The sequence below is a fragment of the Falco punctatus genome (genome assembly GCF_963210335.1).
Source record: "Falco punctatus genome assembly, chromosome: 1".
NCBI lineage: Eukaryota > Metazoa > Chordata > Aves > Falconiformes > Falconidae > Falco > Falco punctatus.
Window position 1 is genome coordinate 70316133 of NC_137580.1, and position 16911 is coordinate 70333043.

Here is a 16911-nt window from a genome sequence, read left to right on the forward strand (position 1 = left end):
GGTGACAGCAAATCTAGCACTTGGAATACTTTCACTGTGCAACACAGAGCAGTGCAGAGGTCTCCTAGCAAGCACCTATCTGAGCTGGCCTGCCTGATGGCCTGGGCACACCAATATAGAAAAAACAGGGCCAAGGCAGTTCTCAACTATGTGTATGGAGGAGGGCTTACAGCTTGAGGCACCACAGGCAGCAACACTAATCCCAGTCCTGGATCTAGTTCAGTCAATTTAACTTGTCCCAGCTACAGTCTGTGCATCCCTGGTATAGATGTACACATTGAGACTGAGGCTTTCAACAACTATTCACTAATTGAGCTTTGTACTTGTCTCTTAAGTTACTGATAGTGACCACTGCCAAAGAAAAGGTCATTTGAGCACTTATTAGTCTTTCGACATTACAATGTAAGTAAAATTAGTCTTTCGACATTACAAAGTAAGGGCACATGCAATAAATACTTCTGCGAATGCACAGACCTAAGAAAAGAACCATCATCTGTCTTCTAGGAAACACTTTTATCAGAAAAGTTTGCAATTTCCTGTGCAACTGACTGCTTCTGGACCCAGCTCCCTACTGTATACACACACATAGAGAGAGCATAGACCCGCTGTTTTCATTCCAGTAAAAAGCTGTAATGACCCCCAAAACTTAAAAAGTCTGAGAGACACTTGAAAAGATATACTGAGGAAAAGGTTAAAAAATACTGGACAGCAAGAAATGTTAGAACAGGAGATGGTTAGGCAGGAGAAGTTTAAAACTTTGTTTTGAAAACACTGATATGATATTAGCCACACTGTGTGTAGACACATTCTGGGCAGGTTTGCAAGCCTCATAGTAAGCTTAAGTTTATCCGCTCAAGCACAAGGCATTAGGGACATCTAGATAGGTCACACTGACTGAACTAGGGTCTCTCTATCCCTGTGTTCAAAAGAATATTCTTGGTTGCTCATCTGCACCCAAAACCTGGTTAATTTCTAAGTAAGAACCCTGAACTGCAGGATGTCTTTCTCAAGCCCAAACTCTCATTCCAGTAAAATGGAGGTTACCTTGCAGGTAACAAAGACAGAAACACAATGTTCTGCTTAGATAAAATCATGATAACATAGCAAGAGCTGAGAGGAGGTAAGAGATCTATAGACTATAAAGAACTAGTAGTAAGTATGCTTTTAAAGCAAAACACACAGCTATTTAGTTGAAACCTGTACACAACTTGTATCACCTTTCCAAAATGGCCCATGCGTCTATCTTTCTAAAGCTATTTCTTCTTTATATTTGTGCAGCCTGACAAAGTTAAACTTCAGGTTAAACTAAACCATGTGTACAGACTGCCATTTCAGTACCTCTCACTCTCAGGAGAGGAGGTTTACTTACATTCCAGAAGTGCTAATCTCTACAACAATGCTTCTTTGTAGTTTCCGTGGACGTGTAAAAACATACAAACCGGATAGTTTTAGTCCTTACTACTTGGGTTGGCAAAAGGGGAAGAAACTTCTGCTCTTATTTTCTGTGTCACACAGAAAATGATGCCATCCACAAAACTGGGTCTTAGTAATTATTTTTCACTGTCAGATTTATCTAAAGAGATATATATATACACTGTCACATTACGGCATTTTGAAAGAGATAAAACATAAACCCCTAGTTTTGTACAGTTTCTGAGATTTGTAAATCCAAGAAACAGAGAAACAAGTGCATATCAGGTCTTCAATCTGACCATGAAGTGATGGCAGGATCACAGGTGCCAGCAGCAGATTTGAGGCTTTCCAAAACTGCTTTGCTGCAAAAATGAAGCTGGACTAAGAGTGCACTATCTCATCACACTTCAATAAGAAATGCATCACAAAACTAAAACTGCTGGACCAAGCTGAAGAGACATAATTCAGATTTTCTGGAAAAAATATCACTTTTTCTTCCAAATGATACTAATACAGCTAACTTTTAATAACCATACAAAGTTTTCAGTTTTAGATTACCTGGTTGAATAATTCCAGTAACAACAGAGAGATACTCCTCAGGTTCCTGATCAGTGGAAATCTCTTTGCTGCCTCCATCTAAGGTCAGTATCTCATAAAGAATCTCTGAGTTCTCCACCCCACAAAGTAGAATCACCACGTTATCTGGAGGTTTTAGAACTTGCTCCAGAAAATAACTCCTCTTTCGATTCAGGCAGTTAAGAAGTCCACACAATAGTATCAGGAGTTTACATTTGTAACAGGGTAAAGAGAACAGCTCCCGGTGCTTGAAAGATGAAGCCTCTAGATTGTAGAGTAAGATTCCTCCTTCATTCACTATGTGTCCAAAAAGAGATTTTAAATACAAAGCCCACTCTTCTGCTTCTTGTTCATATATTACGAGAATATCCTTTGTATTTCCTAGAGAGAAAAAAAATATTAAAAAATAATTTCAAATGCATTTTGAATCCATTATAAATATCAGAAGACAGATAGTTATGTTTTCCCCCCCTCTTAAAAAACCTTGAGGTGCTGGACAGGTTATCACCTTGAAATGATAACCATCTACTTATTTCTAGACCAAGGCAGAAAGATCACCCACAAAAATGCTGGTAAAATAGCTCAAAATAATATATGTTTAGCATAGCTTCAACTAGTATTTCAGAATAAATACTGAAATTGCAGTGTAGAAAGCAGAGCGTATTCACACATTCTGCTTACTCCTAGATTCTTGACAAATAGGTGATACTATTAAAAATGCAACAGTTAGCTATCAATGGTAGAGGTAAAGCATATATATTTGAACACTGGACATGATCTGACTTCATTAGAAACACGATTTGTATGTTCAGGATATTTTGGCAGCATGGTATTAAGACAGTTGTTATCGATCTCTCTTTCTTGTCCTTATTCTAACAAAACTATTTACGAACCTGACAAAAATAAATCTAGAACTACATTTTTTTAGTTCTGCTTTCCTTTCAAGATGTAAAGCATGATGCCACAAAACGTAAAACATGACTAATACTCTTCCACATGTTAACTAGGGTGACAGTATGTAAAAGGCAACAGGCACAAGCTGAAACACAGGAGGCTCCCTCTGAGCATCAGGAAACTATTTTTTTGTTGTGAGCACTGGCAGGTTGTGGAATCTCCATCCTTGAAGCTACAGAGGGTACCTGGACATGGTCCTGGCTCTAGGTGGCCCTGCTTCAGCAGGGTGGTTGTACAAGACAGCCTCCTGATGCCCCTTCCAACCTCAAGCATTTTGTGATTCTGTGAAACAATAGAAAACCTGTGATTTGCTGACCAACACAATATACATTAAAACACCAGGGTAGTATACACTAAAATACCCCTGGGGTAGTTCACAGTAACAGCCCTGTGGAGCAACAGTAAGAGACTCAGGAATATAAGTAGCTGCTGCACTTAACCCTCCATTGAACTTGACTGTGTCTCCCAGGTTCCTGATGGGTCAGGCAACCCGATGGACACTTGTCTGCAGTGCACCAGAGCTTCTTTGCAGGTGAGCATCTAAGCTGTCTCTTGATAGTCACAAAGAAGCAAGGAAATGGTGGGCATACACAGAATTAAAGTGTTTCTTGGGCGCACAATGGATCTGGATAGTGGGATGCGCTGTTGGAAGCATAATACTGATGTAGCTAATGATAATAAAAACTTGTCATGGATCCCACATAAGTCTTTGTACAAAAGAAGAAAACGAACCTATATCTCCAGTCTAGGATCAGTGCTTTATCTATTGGACTTCCCTTCTTTTTAGAATACATTCTTTCTAAATTTTAATATAATCTAAATTCTAAATTTTGTCCATTCATCTTTTACTCAGGAGATGTTTCAAAGTCTACCCACCTGAAGGCTGACTAAAACTTGTACCATAGGGGGACACTGTGGCTTAGTCTCTTCACATTGCTATATGTATATAAACTGCTTGGAGAATTGCTGCTATCTTTTAAACATTTGTGACTACTCCTCCTTTCAAAGTCATTGGAAATCATATAGGGCCATGCTCAATATGGTAGTGGATGATGATATTTCAAGATAACTGACTTTGACCAATACATTAGAGCAAGGTAGTATTTGTCAAAATGTATTTGGAAAGGTAACTGCTACACTTTCAATGGTAAAAGCATTCTAACAAATTCCTGTTTCTGCTGAAATGCTGAAATAAAAATAAATAGTAGCATATTTCTCATTTAACTCAGCAAAATTATGTGGTTTTTGACACTAGGATAAGAAACCTTACTTGTTGCAATGTTGTTTTCAGCAGCTCATTTGGTTTTCCATAACTCTCACAATAAAGAGACAAAAAGCTATGAAGCTTGTTGCACAGTTTCAAAAGAAGAAATTATGTTAACAGAGCTCTAAGGCCAGAAGCTCTTCCAGTCTTATCACACCATTCCACATCACAGGAAATGGAATCACCTTGCACCTTCTATTTTCAGTTCCTGTTTACTAAAAGTACTGTAGTGGTCCTTCAAAAATACGGATTTAAAGAGGATGCTTAGTCCATGAAGATTCAAGAATTCATTCTTTACATTTTGCTTGAATTTGCTTAGTTTCAACTTCCAGCCACAGAATATAATTTTACCTATTTCTGCAAGCTTAAAGAAGTACCTGCTCTCAGAAATCTGTCCCCTAAAGTCTTCAGACTCCCATGAAGTGACTCTGAGCCTTTCCTTCATTACAGTTTGTAAATTGGAATTATTACTCTTCCCACTACAAGAGAGGCTTTGCAGAACTCCTACCATTCTTTCTGCACTTTTGTGAACTCTCCCGCCCTTTCAAAATACTTTTTGAGGAACCCAAAAACATATACAGCGTTGAAGCTCCTTGATGAAGTGTATGGGAAGAATAAAATAATCTCATTTGAGATTACCTTGGATGTTCATGGAAAGTTCATACTAACTCTTTAACTTAAAAAGTCTCATTTTAAGTTCATGCACATCTGTGTTTCCTTCTATTATCATGGACTTGGGTAAAGACATAGCTAAATGGAATTGCAGGGGGGTATAAAAAAGCATATTTAAATTGAATGGTAAAAACGTTTGGTTTTTTTATAGCCTCACAGAATCTTCATGTCCTGATTGTGCAGAAGAGGGATCTGCTGGTGTCTCCCACTTGACCAAAAGCCTAAGTATCCTCTCCATGTAGAAGGCGAGCACTAGTAAGAAATAGTGCACAACTATGCCTCATCCCTGTGAAGACTGGAAGCACCCACAAAGTGTTCCCATATGCCAGAGCAGGAATTAACTGCTGGACTCAAACATTCAGGCACAGCTGAAGAGCTCTCTGTGTGCTGGGCATGGAGGAGTAATTCCTTCAGTAGAAATAATCTTAAAGAGCTGACATTATGTAATAATCATAATAAAAATATACGTAAGGTATAAAGTTCACCCCTGTGCAAATGGACAGTACAAGGCTTGGGCATTCAAGAAATGCTAAAGATAAAAGTGAGCAAATTGCATTGAAATGCTAAAAGAAGACACAGTAATTCTATTTCCATTCAGCGTATCTACACCCAAGTCCACAGCTTTGATCTTAGCTAAGTATGCATGAGTGTTTTAAGACGTTTATTGTAGGCTCGACTTTATTTCTTTTTAACTATATTGATTTTTATATATAAGAAAGAAAGCTTTATTTATATAAGAAAAAGGAGCAAAATACACCTAACACCATACTTGATGGAAGAAAGACTCTGCAACATACATCTCATAAAACACTAATTTAATATGGCTGCCATATTTAATTTGTCTGTCTATACGTAAAGGGAAGAGCCACACTGCTGAGGAGAGACTCATATGAGTGAGGTATTTCACAATGGACTTTGGTGCAATGTTTATTGGTTTGAAGAAAACAGCTAGTGCTATAAAGTCACCTATGGGAAACCAAATGTGGGTTTGTTTTGAATTACATGCTTGTATTTTTTTTTTCTGCTATTGATCTGCCTTCTGTATTGAGAGTTAACTTCGATATTAAGCAGGAATGCAAGAACTACATCTTACTTCCCCAAAATTATCTTAAGAGATCAAATATCGGTATTTCAAAATGCTTGCCTGACTTTAAATGTAGAGTCAAAGCTTATCCTAGGGATAGTTATGAAGTCCCCTATCTAAAACCTACTCCATGTGCCTTTAGCTTTTTCCTATTAAACAATGGTTTTGCCTTCAGAAATTTTGCAAACGTGTAGATGCTTGAATGCATCTTACTTGAAAATTAAAGCCCACCTAAAACTCTGCCTTCAAAACAGTACCATTTTAACCTGAAACAACAAAAACTGGCCTATCTTTAATGCGATGCTACCCAATATTGAACACACAGTAACAATGCTTAACTTCTCAGCTAGAGTTTTTTCCCTTCATTATTTTCATCTTTCACTGAATATTTCTTTGAAGTTACTGCACTTGGAATATAATAAAAGTTGAGATTAATTTTGTTCCCTTGAAAGTTAATGTAATAGGAACTATCATATCCTGAAATAATTAAGCCATGCTTCAACTACTCCTGCTTGGAAACTGACTCAAAGGTAGAAATAAAATGTATTATTAGTTCAGCAGTGAGAAACAGGCAATGAGAAAGAGTAAGAGAATTGAGGCAGTCATCCACAACCTGAACGGGTTCTTCTGCCAAGCAAAACTATTCTCTAGTTACTGGAATATAGCTGCCCCAAAAAGCACATCTCATGAAACATGCCACCTGAAACCTTCTTTGAAAAGACCTTCTGAATGTTATGAGAACCAAATGAGATGAAAACATCTTTGCAGACTAGTGTGATCAAGCAGTGAGAACTTACATAAGGCAACAGAACATCTTTTCATGGCAACAATTAAAAGACACAGTATGGAGAAAAAAAAAGGCAAACATATTAGAAAATTAAACGAAATCTTCAGAACTCTGTAATGCACTAAACATCAGGCAGGCAAAGGAAACAAATCAAAGATTGGGGGCTGGTGGCTACTCTTAAACAGGTACCTCTGTTTATGGATCTTGCAATCTTGTAAAAGAATTTCTGTGCATTTAGAAGTGATCAAGTAGTACTTGGTAACACACCTTTGATAATAACACTGCTAGATCCAGAAAAGCAAGATCTCTGCACAGATGCCAACTTATTCCCCACATTTTAAAGACTTACTGTTCATAGATGATGTGCTTTACTTCTATATGCCTGCATTTTACTATAGTTTTTTCCAGCAATTCAGCAGTAACGTACTTTGACATAAGTAAGGCTGGTTTCAATTAGGCTAGGGTTTAAAAATTGGTTCTACAGTCCCACCGCCTTAGGATGCTTTGTTTAAAAAAAAAAAAAAAAAAAAAGGTGACACTTGAACAGCAACATTTCTCATGGCAATTTCTTTCTTGGGGTCATCTACAGCCTTCTGCACTTGGGGTGCTGGACCTTGGCATTCTCTGTTGTTCATTCAGCTGCCCTAGAGTTCCTGTAACCAACCAACAAGCTTGCCACAGTCAACTCTAACGAAAAAGTTATCCAAGTCTGCTTAAATCATTGCCTCAAGCACACTGGCTTTTGATATCTGTGTGAAGAAAACTCCCTTTCAAATTGTTCTCAAACACTATGTTGAGAAAGGAGAGGATCAACTGCTAGAGAAAGAAGAAAATTCACCTCTTATTTCTTCCTGTCACAGACATTTTCACTTGGGGAAGGGGAAGTTGTTTTACTGTTGGTTTTTTTAATGCCAGTCTTGAAAGAAAAGAGATTTGAGAAAGAAGTGTATTAATTCTGTCAGTATGTAATGAGCTACTGTCCATCAGCAAAAATCTGTTGGAGTACAGTTGCTGAATATTTCAAAGAAGAAGTGGAAAAACACAAAATGAAAGTTTTTGGTCACTTTCTCGTAACATATTGATGAAAACCTGAGGTGACATAAGCAACACAGAAAGACATCCATTGCATCTTCAATACTTTTTTGAATAGCAAGACTACGCTCTAGGATTACCATGAGTATCTTCCCATGTTAAAAACTTACACAAAAAGTAGTAGTAGTTTTTTCCAGGCAAAGAGAACCAGGGTAGGGAAACTCAAGATTTTAAAATTAACCACACTTACCTGATTAGACTCCTATGTATCTTAAGATTCTCGTTTCACTTTACAAATCAAATGTCACCCAAAGAAAATTAATAACATTGTTCCATAAGCTCCCATTTCACAGAAACATGCCTTCTTCATCTAGAGAATCTTGAGTAGATGGTTTTTAAGACTGCTCGGGTTTGAAAAATGTCTGTTTTCCCTCTGAGGCATTTCATCTGCTCTCTCTGTTCCCCACATTGCTTTCGCCTTGTAGGATAAAACTAAAGGTATAGTCAAGGGTGATGACACAATGACAAAGAGCGGAGCATGAGAAACATAAGCTCAGACATTTGCAAAACCCTTCTTCTAATCTCAAGAAGATCCATTTCCATTTGGGCTGTATGTAGGATGAGAATGGCAACCACATATAGTAGTTCAAATAAGATTTCAGAAACAGAAGTCCTTTAGTCTCTTGGCCCCTTTGCAATCTTTTCACAAGGATTCAGCCATTCATCTCCTCATATTGCTTGCCCTCATTACTTAAAATGATATAAGGAACTATGGAAGAAGTTCCACTAGGACTTCAAACAACCCCTGCAATTTAGTATTTGGAAACAGAATGAGAACATTTAATTCAGCACTAATCAGTTGCCTTAGCATAATGAACTGCCCCTCACCCATCAAGAAAGCATTGATTTTCCCAGGCAGCACACCGGACACACATCCAGTAAATATATCTCAAAATGCATCTCTAGCTCTTGGTTGCTGGAATCCTGCAAGGCAAATCCCTTGAAGCAAGCCAAAATGGATTCATCGCGGGAAGGACAGCAGAAAGCACTTTAGAACTACTTGCAGATAATGGAAAATGTTATGTTGCTTCTCAGAGATGTTCCTCTAATGGAAATGAAAATTATAAAAGCCTGCTTGTAAACTTTAGAGTGAGATCAAAAAGCACCTAAATTGCTGCAGCACTGTGGCACACCTGTTTCAATTAAAGCAATTATCCTAAACCATGGGACATTCCTGCCATCACTGTATCAGCCAGCAGAGTGGCTGCACTTCTATTCTCAGATACCTATTTAACTAGCACATAATAAGAATATTTTCATTGTTTACATACCATCTATCACTCATTGCTAAGCAGTGTGTGAAAACAAGTACTTGCTCTATATAAAATCAAGCCTCATGTCTTCATCATTCTTCTCACTAAGCTTAGTGAGGTCTGGAGTGGGCAAAATGAGGTTCAACAGAGAGGAAAAGGTTCCTACAAATGGGATGAGTTTAAGCTTTGTCTTGTGGGCTTTCTCTGTAAAGAAGTTTCATTGACCTTCCCTACAGTCACAACAGGAACCCAGAGCCAGATAAGTTCCTGAGGTACCTTTCTACAGCATGGACCTGACACAGGTTGATTACAAAGATACCCAACCTGACAAAGCTACCATTAGGCCCATGTCCTGGTTTCAGCTGGGATAGAGTTAATTTTCTTCTTAGTAGTTAGTATGGTGCTGTGTTTTGGCTATGATGTGAGAACAATGTTGATAACGCACTGATTTTTTAGCTGTTGCTGGGTGATGTTTATACTAAATCAAGGACTTTTTAGTTTCTCAGGCCCTGCCAGCCAGAGGGCTGGGGGGCGGGGCACAGGAAACTGGGAGGGGACATGGCCAGGACAGATGACCCAAACTAGCCAAAGAAATATTCCATGCCATATGACATCATGCTGAGTATATAAACTGGGGGAAGAAGGAGGAAGGTGGGGACAATTGGCATTATGGTGTTTGTCTTCCCGAGTAACCGTTAGGCATGATGGAGCCCTGCTGTCCTGGGGATGGCTGAACACCTGCCTGCCCATGGGGAGTGGGGAATGAATTCCCTGTTTTGCTTTGCTTGCATGCACAGCTTTTGCTTGACCTATTAAATTGTTCTTATCTCAACCCTCGAGTTTTACATTCCTTTCTGATCCTCCTTCCCATCCCTCCGGGGTGGGGTGGGGTGGGGTGGGGTGGGGCGGGAAGGAGTGAGGAAGGGTGTGCATGGTGCTTGGTTGCTGGCTGGGGTTAAACCGTGACAGCCCAAAAAGCTGTTTCTCCTGAAGAGTGAAATGGCCTTATTCCCTGGTTTAGGCCTCTCTGATCTGTCCTGTGAATACATATGCAAGTGTAATGATTATCACAGCATCTTCACCTGTGAACATCTTGTCATTCACAGCTGAATACCTACTGATTGACACATGCTCTCATTTCTAAAGAACAAGACTAAACATAAACATGTGATACAGAGATCAGAACTCAGTTCTCTATTTCAAGGTATACCTCATCCTGTATCACCACCACCACAAGACAAAATTTTGGGTCACTATAGTCACTTCCTTGCGAGAAAAACCACACCTTTGGTAGATTTTAGCACAATGTAATTGGATAATTCAGAAATGCTTTAGACACAAACAAATCATGAAGAGAAAAATATACCATAATGACAGGATAAAGAGGAAGTATATACACTACTTTTTTTATGATTGCTGTGGAACAAGTCTTTTAGGTCACATGAAAACCTGAACAAGCTGTATCAAGTTTGTATTAACTGATGCTATTGCTATTAAGAACAACCAATGCCCTTATACTATCACTATAACTACAGATCTATAAACATGAAACCTTTTTAAAAGTTTCAATTTCAAAATTTCACTGTTAGGGTATACCAAAGTGACCTTACTTATTTTATTTTTTGGGTTTTTTTGCCAGTGTTTCTCTTCTCAGGCTCTCTCTAGATGCCTAACTTACTTCAGGAATTTTTGGATTTATGATTACATTTAAACTCTGCTCGTTTAAATTCAACTTCTTAGCTTTTTGTTCTGCTTTCTATTGTTTCTTTCTCTGCCACCTTTGATTCCATTGTTACTTCAGTTCCTCACAAATTCTTACCTCAAATTTCTTCAAAATAAGAAACAAAGGATGGAAAACATTTTCTGCAGATACTAACTAGTGCTAGAGGAAACAGTCTCATAAAATCCAGTACATTTACTTCTATCACAACAGAACATACCTCAGAAAACAGTGCCTAAGTACCAAAACAGAAAGCACTAATCTTGCAAGCAAAACAATTTGGGCATGTTGCTGTGGTTCCAACTGCTGTGATCTGGGGAGGACACACAGTAGCACTGCTGTATCAAACACAAAGAAGGTGTCTTACACATTAAGTAGTGTAATTTGTACACCAAGGACTGGGCAAACACTGATCATCAGACAATCACCATTATATGACAATGTTTTTCAATAAATATCACCACTTACTGCAATTTCTGCTGAGATATTTCTGCGTTCCCTGAATTTGTAATGAGGTCAAATGCACTGAATTAACCATAGATGACATCTCAACAGTTGCCAAGTTAAGACTATCATTGACACAAGAAAACTGTCTGGTAGAACTCTCTTAAAGCAGCCATAGAATCACAGAACAGTCTGGGCTGGAAGGGACCTTTAAAGATCATCTAGTCCAACCCCCCTGCCATAGGCAGGGACACCTTCCACTACATCAGGTTGTCCAAAGCTCCCATCCAACCTAACTTGTAATACTTCCAATGATGGGGCATCTACAACTTCTCTGGGCAACTTGTTCCAGTGTCTCACCCATACTTCTTCAGGTTTCTACAACTAGTTTTGTTTGCTGCATGTCAGCAGAGTATCCAGGAAGGGCTTCTGACACCCCATGAATCAAATAGATTGATCTCCTGCTTTTGCAGACTGGTTTTACATTCATTTGTTATGCATCTCATTTACTTGAGTGTTCACTCAGAAATTAAAGGAAGTGTGAGAAGCAGTTTCAATTTGATGTATAACATGTCTAAGCCGTGAGGCTGTAGAAGTGTCCTCCCATTTCAGCTCATTTCTTCTGTCCCTTTCTGACAAATACGTGACAGTCACCAAACCTCCCCCCCCAAACAATAACCAAAAAACCCAAAACCAACAAGACAAATCTCTAATCAGCATTGGGCAAGCACTTTATATTTGTGTTGACCTTTTCAACAGCATTTATGGTAATGATTCACACAGAAGAAAGTAAATGAAGTATAAAACTATTACATAAATATGTGTAGCTTCATAAAATGAGCAATGACAGAGCCAACAGTGAGTTAGAAACAAGCTAAATAAAAGATTCAGCAACAACCTCAATAGAAAGTTGACATCTCTATATTAAACCCATCTCAGCTTCCTCTTTACTGCCTTAAGACAAAGATCCTCAACACTAGCTATGTTACAAACTACTTTTATTTCTGCCCGTCAGACAGAAAGAAATCAAGTTAGTCACATGAGTGCAAGCCTACCTTCACACAATTCACCCACAGGATTACAAAATTAACCGTGATGCCCAAATACCATAAAGTTTACATGAGATTCAAAAAATGTCTTTCCAGCAAGCCTATCTCCTCAGTATAAGTTTAATACATACAATTTATGTCTCCTCCCTGCAAAATATAAATTCTCAAATTATTACCAGTCCGAAAATAGGACAAAACCAGAGAGTTACCTGAGCACCCATTTTGAGTCCTCCTCTAGCAGACAGCCCTCACAGAAAAGTTTAATGTAATTACTACTACCTTTGACCAAATGGGTTGCTTCCTGGAAATGAAGCAATTGGAACTACTGTATGTTCTGATTCTTGCAAACAGATTTACCACACCATATATACATACCTACTATACTTTACTGTCATTGCTGTATATTCTCACTGTTGGATAGAAACAGGAAAACCAAGTCCTTCTTGAACCAGTTCTGCAACAAAACTAACCCTTACCTCATTACAGTCAGAGAACCTGTATAGTTCAAATTTACAGTAAAACTCAGAAGCTTGAGGGGCACAGAACAGGACCAAGGAATGATGAAACGTGCTGTTTTTTTACATGATCAAGCCCTTCACTGTTTGACCAAATCTAAATAACCAAATCTTTACTTCCCTCTTGAATATCCAAAAAAAGAAAAATCTTAAAAGAAAAAACAGGCTGAAGATAGCATAGGTTGTATCGGGTATGGCTGAGCTCCATAGCAGCCCTCATAGTGCTCTCTGCTTTGTATCAGTAGTTAGAAATGTGGTGATAACACATCAGAGTTTTGGCCACTGCTGAGCAGCGCTCACACAGCATCAAGGCTGGCTCTCCAACATCTCCCCTTGTCATCAGTAGGCTGGGGGTGGGCAGGATCTTGGAAGGGGGCATAGCCAGGATGGCTGACCCAAACTGACCAACAGCATATTCCATACCCTATGACATCTGGTCAGATATAAAAGCTAAGAGAAAGGGGGGTGTGTGGGGGGTGTGTGTATGCATTTGTTATTTACAACATCTGTCTTTCACAGCAACTGCCACACGTACTGAAGCCCTGCTTCCTGGGAAGTGGCCAAACATCGCCTGCTGATGGGAAGTAGAGAATAACATCTTTTATGTATGTGGAAACAAAGGAAAACAACCTTTGCTACTGCTTTATTAAACTGCCTTTATCTTGACCCACAAGTTTTTTTCCATCTTATTTTCTCCATCCAGCCCTGTTCTGCTAAGGAGGGGAGTGACAGAGCACCTGTCATCTAGCCAAGGTCAACCCACCACATAGGTCTGTCACCGCCTTCTTTCCACATACACTTTATTACTGTCTAATCTAAGATTCCTCAAGATACAACAGTTTAACATGCTACTATATGCCACCTGCTCACCAGTAACTGCTTGCATGTTTGGTATAGATATGAAATAAAATGTGCAGTCTTACATTTCCTCCTCTGAAGTGCATACCTCCCATGCTCCATCTTACTTACAGATTATTCTTAGTTATATAATTACTAGTTATAGTTTACTGCTAGAACTGCACAAACAAAACCACAAAAAACCCCTCACTGCTATCAGAAGAGGCAATCCTACACATTTCTACTATACAGTTGTTTATACCCATTCTGGCAACTTATTTTTTTATTCACCACTTTGATCAACTCTCCAGCCTGCTTTGCCTTGCAGTTGCCTAAGCACTTCAGTTGACAAAAGGGAAAATGAGGCATGGAATAAATACAAACCTCTGAAATTAATGAGAGAGGAAAATGGCCACTTGTAGCAACAACTATGGCTTATTCAACATTAATATTCAGTTGAGATCATGCGTATACTTTTAAAACAAATCATCTGAATGTTTTAAAACCAATCCACCATTGTTTTTATATCTCATAAAAAATGAGAGTTTTAAACCTCACCAGGCTTTGCTTTACCTTACCAACTAGCCGTAAAGCACATAAACCGCATACCATTCAGACGAAAGTAAAGCTGAACAACGTGCTTTGGAATTGCACCTAATGTTCGCCACCTTCTAATGCCACAGGGTGAGACTACAGCGAGTTCAAAATAAGCTCCCTCTAATGTATCCTGTATGTCTGAGGTCCTTAGCACCTACTGCTGGCATGTACAACTCCCCCTCTGTATGGAACACTATTTACCAGTGTGGAACTAGCCTTACAGCATCTGGGAAACTAAGACCTGAGAGTGCTCGCTGACTTGGCCACAGCCACTCAGTGCTAAACCGCAGGTAATGTGAGCATGCATCAGAGCTCCCACTCACCCTTGCATGCTTATGCCAAAGCAGGTTCCTCAAGTAACACGGCTACTTTCAATTCATAGCTTGTACAGACTGTAATGCTATATGATCCTGTAGTCCTTAATGCATTTATAGGTACCTGGATTGGCTAATTAGGACTATAACAAAATGAAACACTTGTTAAATGAAACGCTTATTATGACATTAAAATTCAGTGAACAAGACTTTAACAATATAATAAGAATATAAATATCCACAAAGAAACCATATTTGAGTCATTTTCAAGAACTGACAGTTGCTTAAATATCTTATGACACTTTTCATCAACCTGATCTGCCAGCAAGAAACATAAAACGATTAAAAAAAAAAAAAAAAGAAAACAGAAAAAAAGAGGAATGTACGTTTGGAAACACTCCTCTAAAGACTCCTACTGCTTTAATGAAGACTTAGATTCTTAACTATAATTTATTCAGTACTGGATTGTTTCAGGCAAGCTTTTTTGTTTGTTTTGGGGTTTTTTTTTGCTAGGTGACTGTGAAAACTTTGCCCTTTTCAGTATACTGAGCAAAATACACTTTTGGGAAGAGTATATACATTTTGGCAATTTAAATTTTACAGTGCTCATCTGTGACATAAATGTGGCAATAGAAATAAAATAGTATAATTGACTTCTATGATAGTTTAAATTAATGTTCAACCCTTGATTTCTGATTAAAAGCACTAGCTTTTCACAAAAGTCTCCAAAACATTAAATCCAGTGAATGACTTGTCACAGCTTCAAAGGATAGTTCTGCCTTTTTATGATGTTATTTAATATATGTTTTAAAGAAGAGGTTGTGTACAAGATTAATAATAATACTGATTATTATACATCTTCCACCATGAACAGCATGGACTTAACAGAATGTGGGAGTACAAAATTTCTGGTATACACTATCTGCTTGCAAGCTAAAGCCCAAGAATATGGATTGCCATTTTAATGAATTCTATAAGCTTTGGCGTTGAAATACAGGCTGCAAGCTTGCCAATGAAACAGAACTGTTTTTAAACTCCCATAGAAAACCAACTGACAATAGCTTGGCAAGAGCACTACAAGAACATTAAAATGAAACTGTTCTGAATGTACCCTGTAAGCAGAAAATATTTCTGTTTCCAAACTGATAAATGTAGGATCTGCCTCAAACTTCCACAGAAAATATATTTTCTCCAGTTCAATCATTACAGACTCTTTCATGCATTAAAGGCCAAATTAGATTTGGCGTCCTCTAAAATTGTCAATCTTGAACAGGGAACAGAATTTATAAGGGAAAGGAACAAATTTGGAAGTTTTGATGATAAGATTATAGCATTATAAAAACAGAATGCAAGTATGAAAACCTTAAAAAGTTTTGATTAAAAACTGGCAAAATTTCCCCTGACAGTGCACAGCAACTAAGCTTCATTGATTAAATAGAGTTATTCTGACATACTAGCCTGGGGAATCAGCTTAAGTGAAATGCTCTAGTAGCAGACATCGGGGAGGGGGGGGGGGGGGGGGGGGGAGGAAAAAAGATTTATTGAGTTCTCTGCATTTTTATTGGATTTTCTAGATGATATTGAACATTCATTCCAAGCAAGATGTTTTTAATTCTTTGATTCAACCTTTATCGAATTTTCAGGTAACGTATCCCTACCTTTTAAAAGTACTATTTAAAAGATTCAGAAAAAATTGACATGTAAATTATCTTTAGATATTAAAAGTAAAATTAAGCTGCTAGAAATTACTTTCTGGATATAACTAAAATCATTTAGACACTCATAAAGATGTTTGTGTGGTCTCTCTGGTTTACTTAAAGGCCTAATTGACTTGCTTTGAAATCAAAGTGAATGGAGACTCATAAATCACACTGATTGTTTAGTTCAGTTTCCTGAACAAAAACAAAAAGGCATTTGAAAATTAAGGATGATCAAATAGTTATTTTTCAGAGGGCTCTTTTTATATTCTTTTTAAGTCGGATCTGAAGTTGTAAACATCTTAGAACTGATTGAGCCACCTTCTCTTTTAATGCTCAGTTAAACTGAGCATATAATGCAAAGAACTTGTTCAAGGTAGATATAGTCCACTCATACACCATTAACTATATTGGCCACCTTCTAAAATTTTTTCATACATATGCTCAAGCACACACTCCTGGCTACCGATACATGATTATCGGTCATAACTAAATTCTGTGAATGCTACTGCAAACACTTCAAAAAAATCTCAGTAACAAAACCTTTGTGAAATCACTGTGTGATGAAGGATTTTCATAGAATCACAGAACAGTATGGTTTGGGTGGGAAGGGACCTTAAAAATCATCGAGTTCCTTTGATGA

General features: G+C 38.1%; 1 protein-coding gene across 4 annotated transcripts in view; it reads right to left on the bottom strand.

Annotated features, from left to right (window-relative positions):
• Positions 1 to 16911, bottom strand: part of BANK1 (B cell scaffold protein with ankyrin repeats 1) — a 167161-nt gene that overhangs the window by 140697 nt on the left and 9553 nt on the right. For 3 of the 4 annotated variants that reach the window (XM_080386519.1, XM_080386517.1, XM_080386520.1), the window contains exons 2-3: positions 3129 to 3225; positions 1972 to 2370 (exon numbers count right to left, since the gene is read on the bottom strand). In XM_080386519.1, coding sequence (XP_080242645.1) covers positions 1972 to 2370; positions 3129 to 3216 — 487 coding nt within the window. In that variant the 5' untranslated portion in view covers positions 3217 to 3225. The remainder of the gene's footprint in view (positions 1 to 1971; positions 2371 to 3128; positions 3226 to 16911) is intronic. The other variant, XM_080386518.1, reaches the window with a different exon arrangement.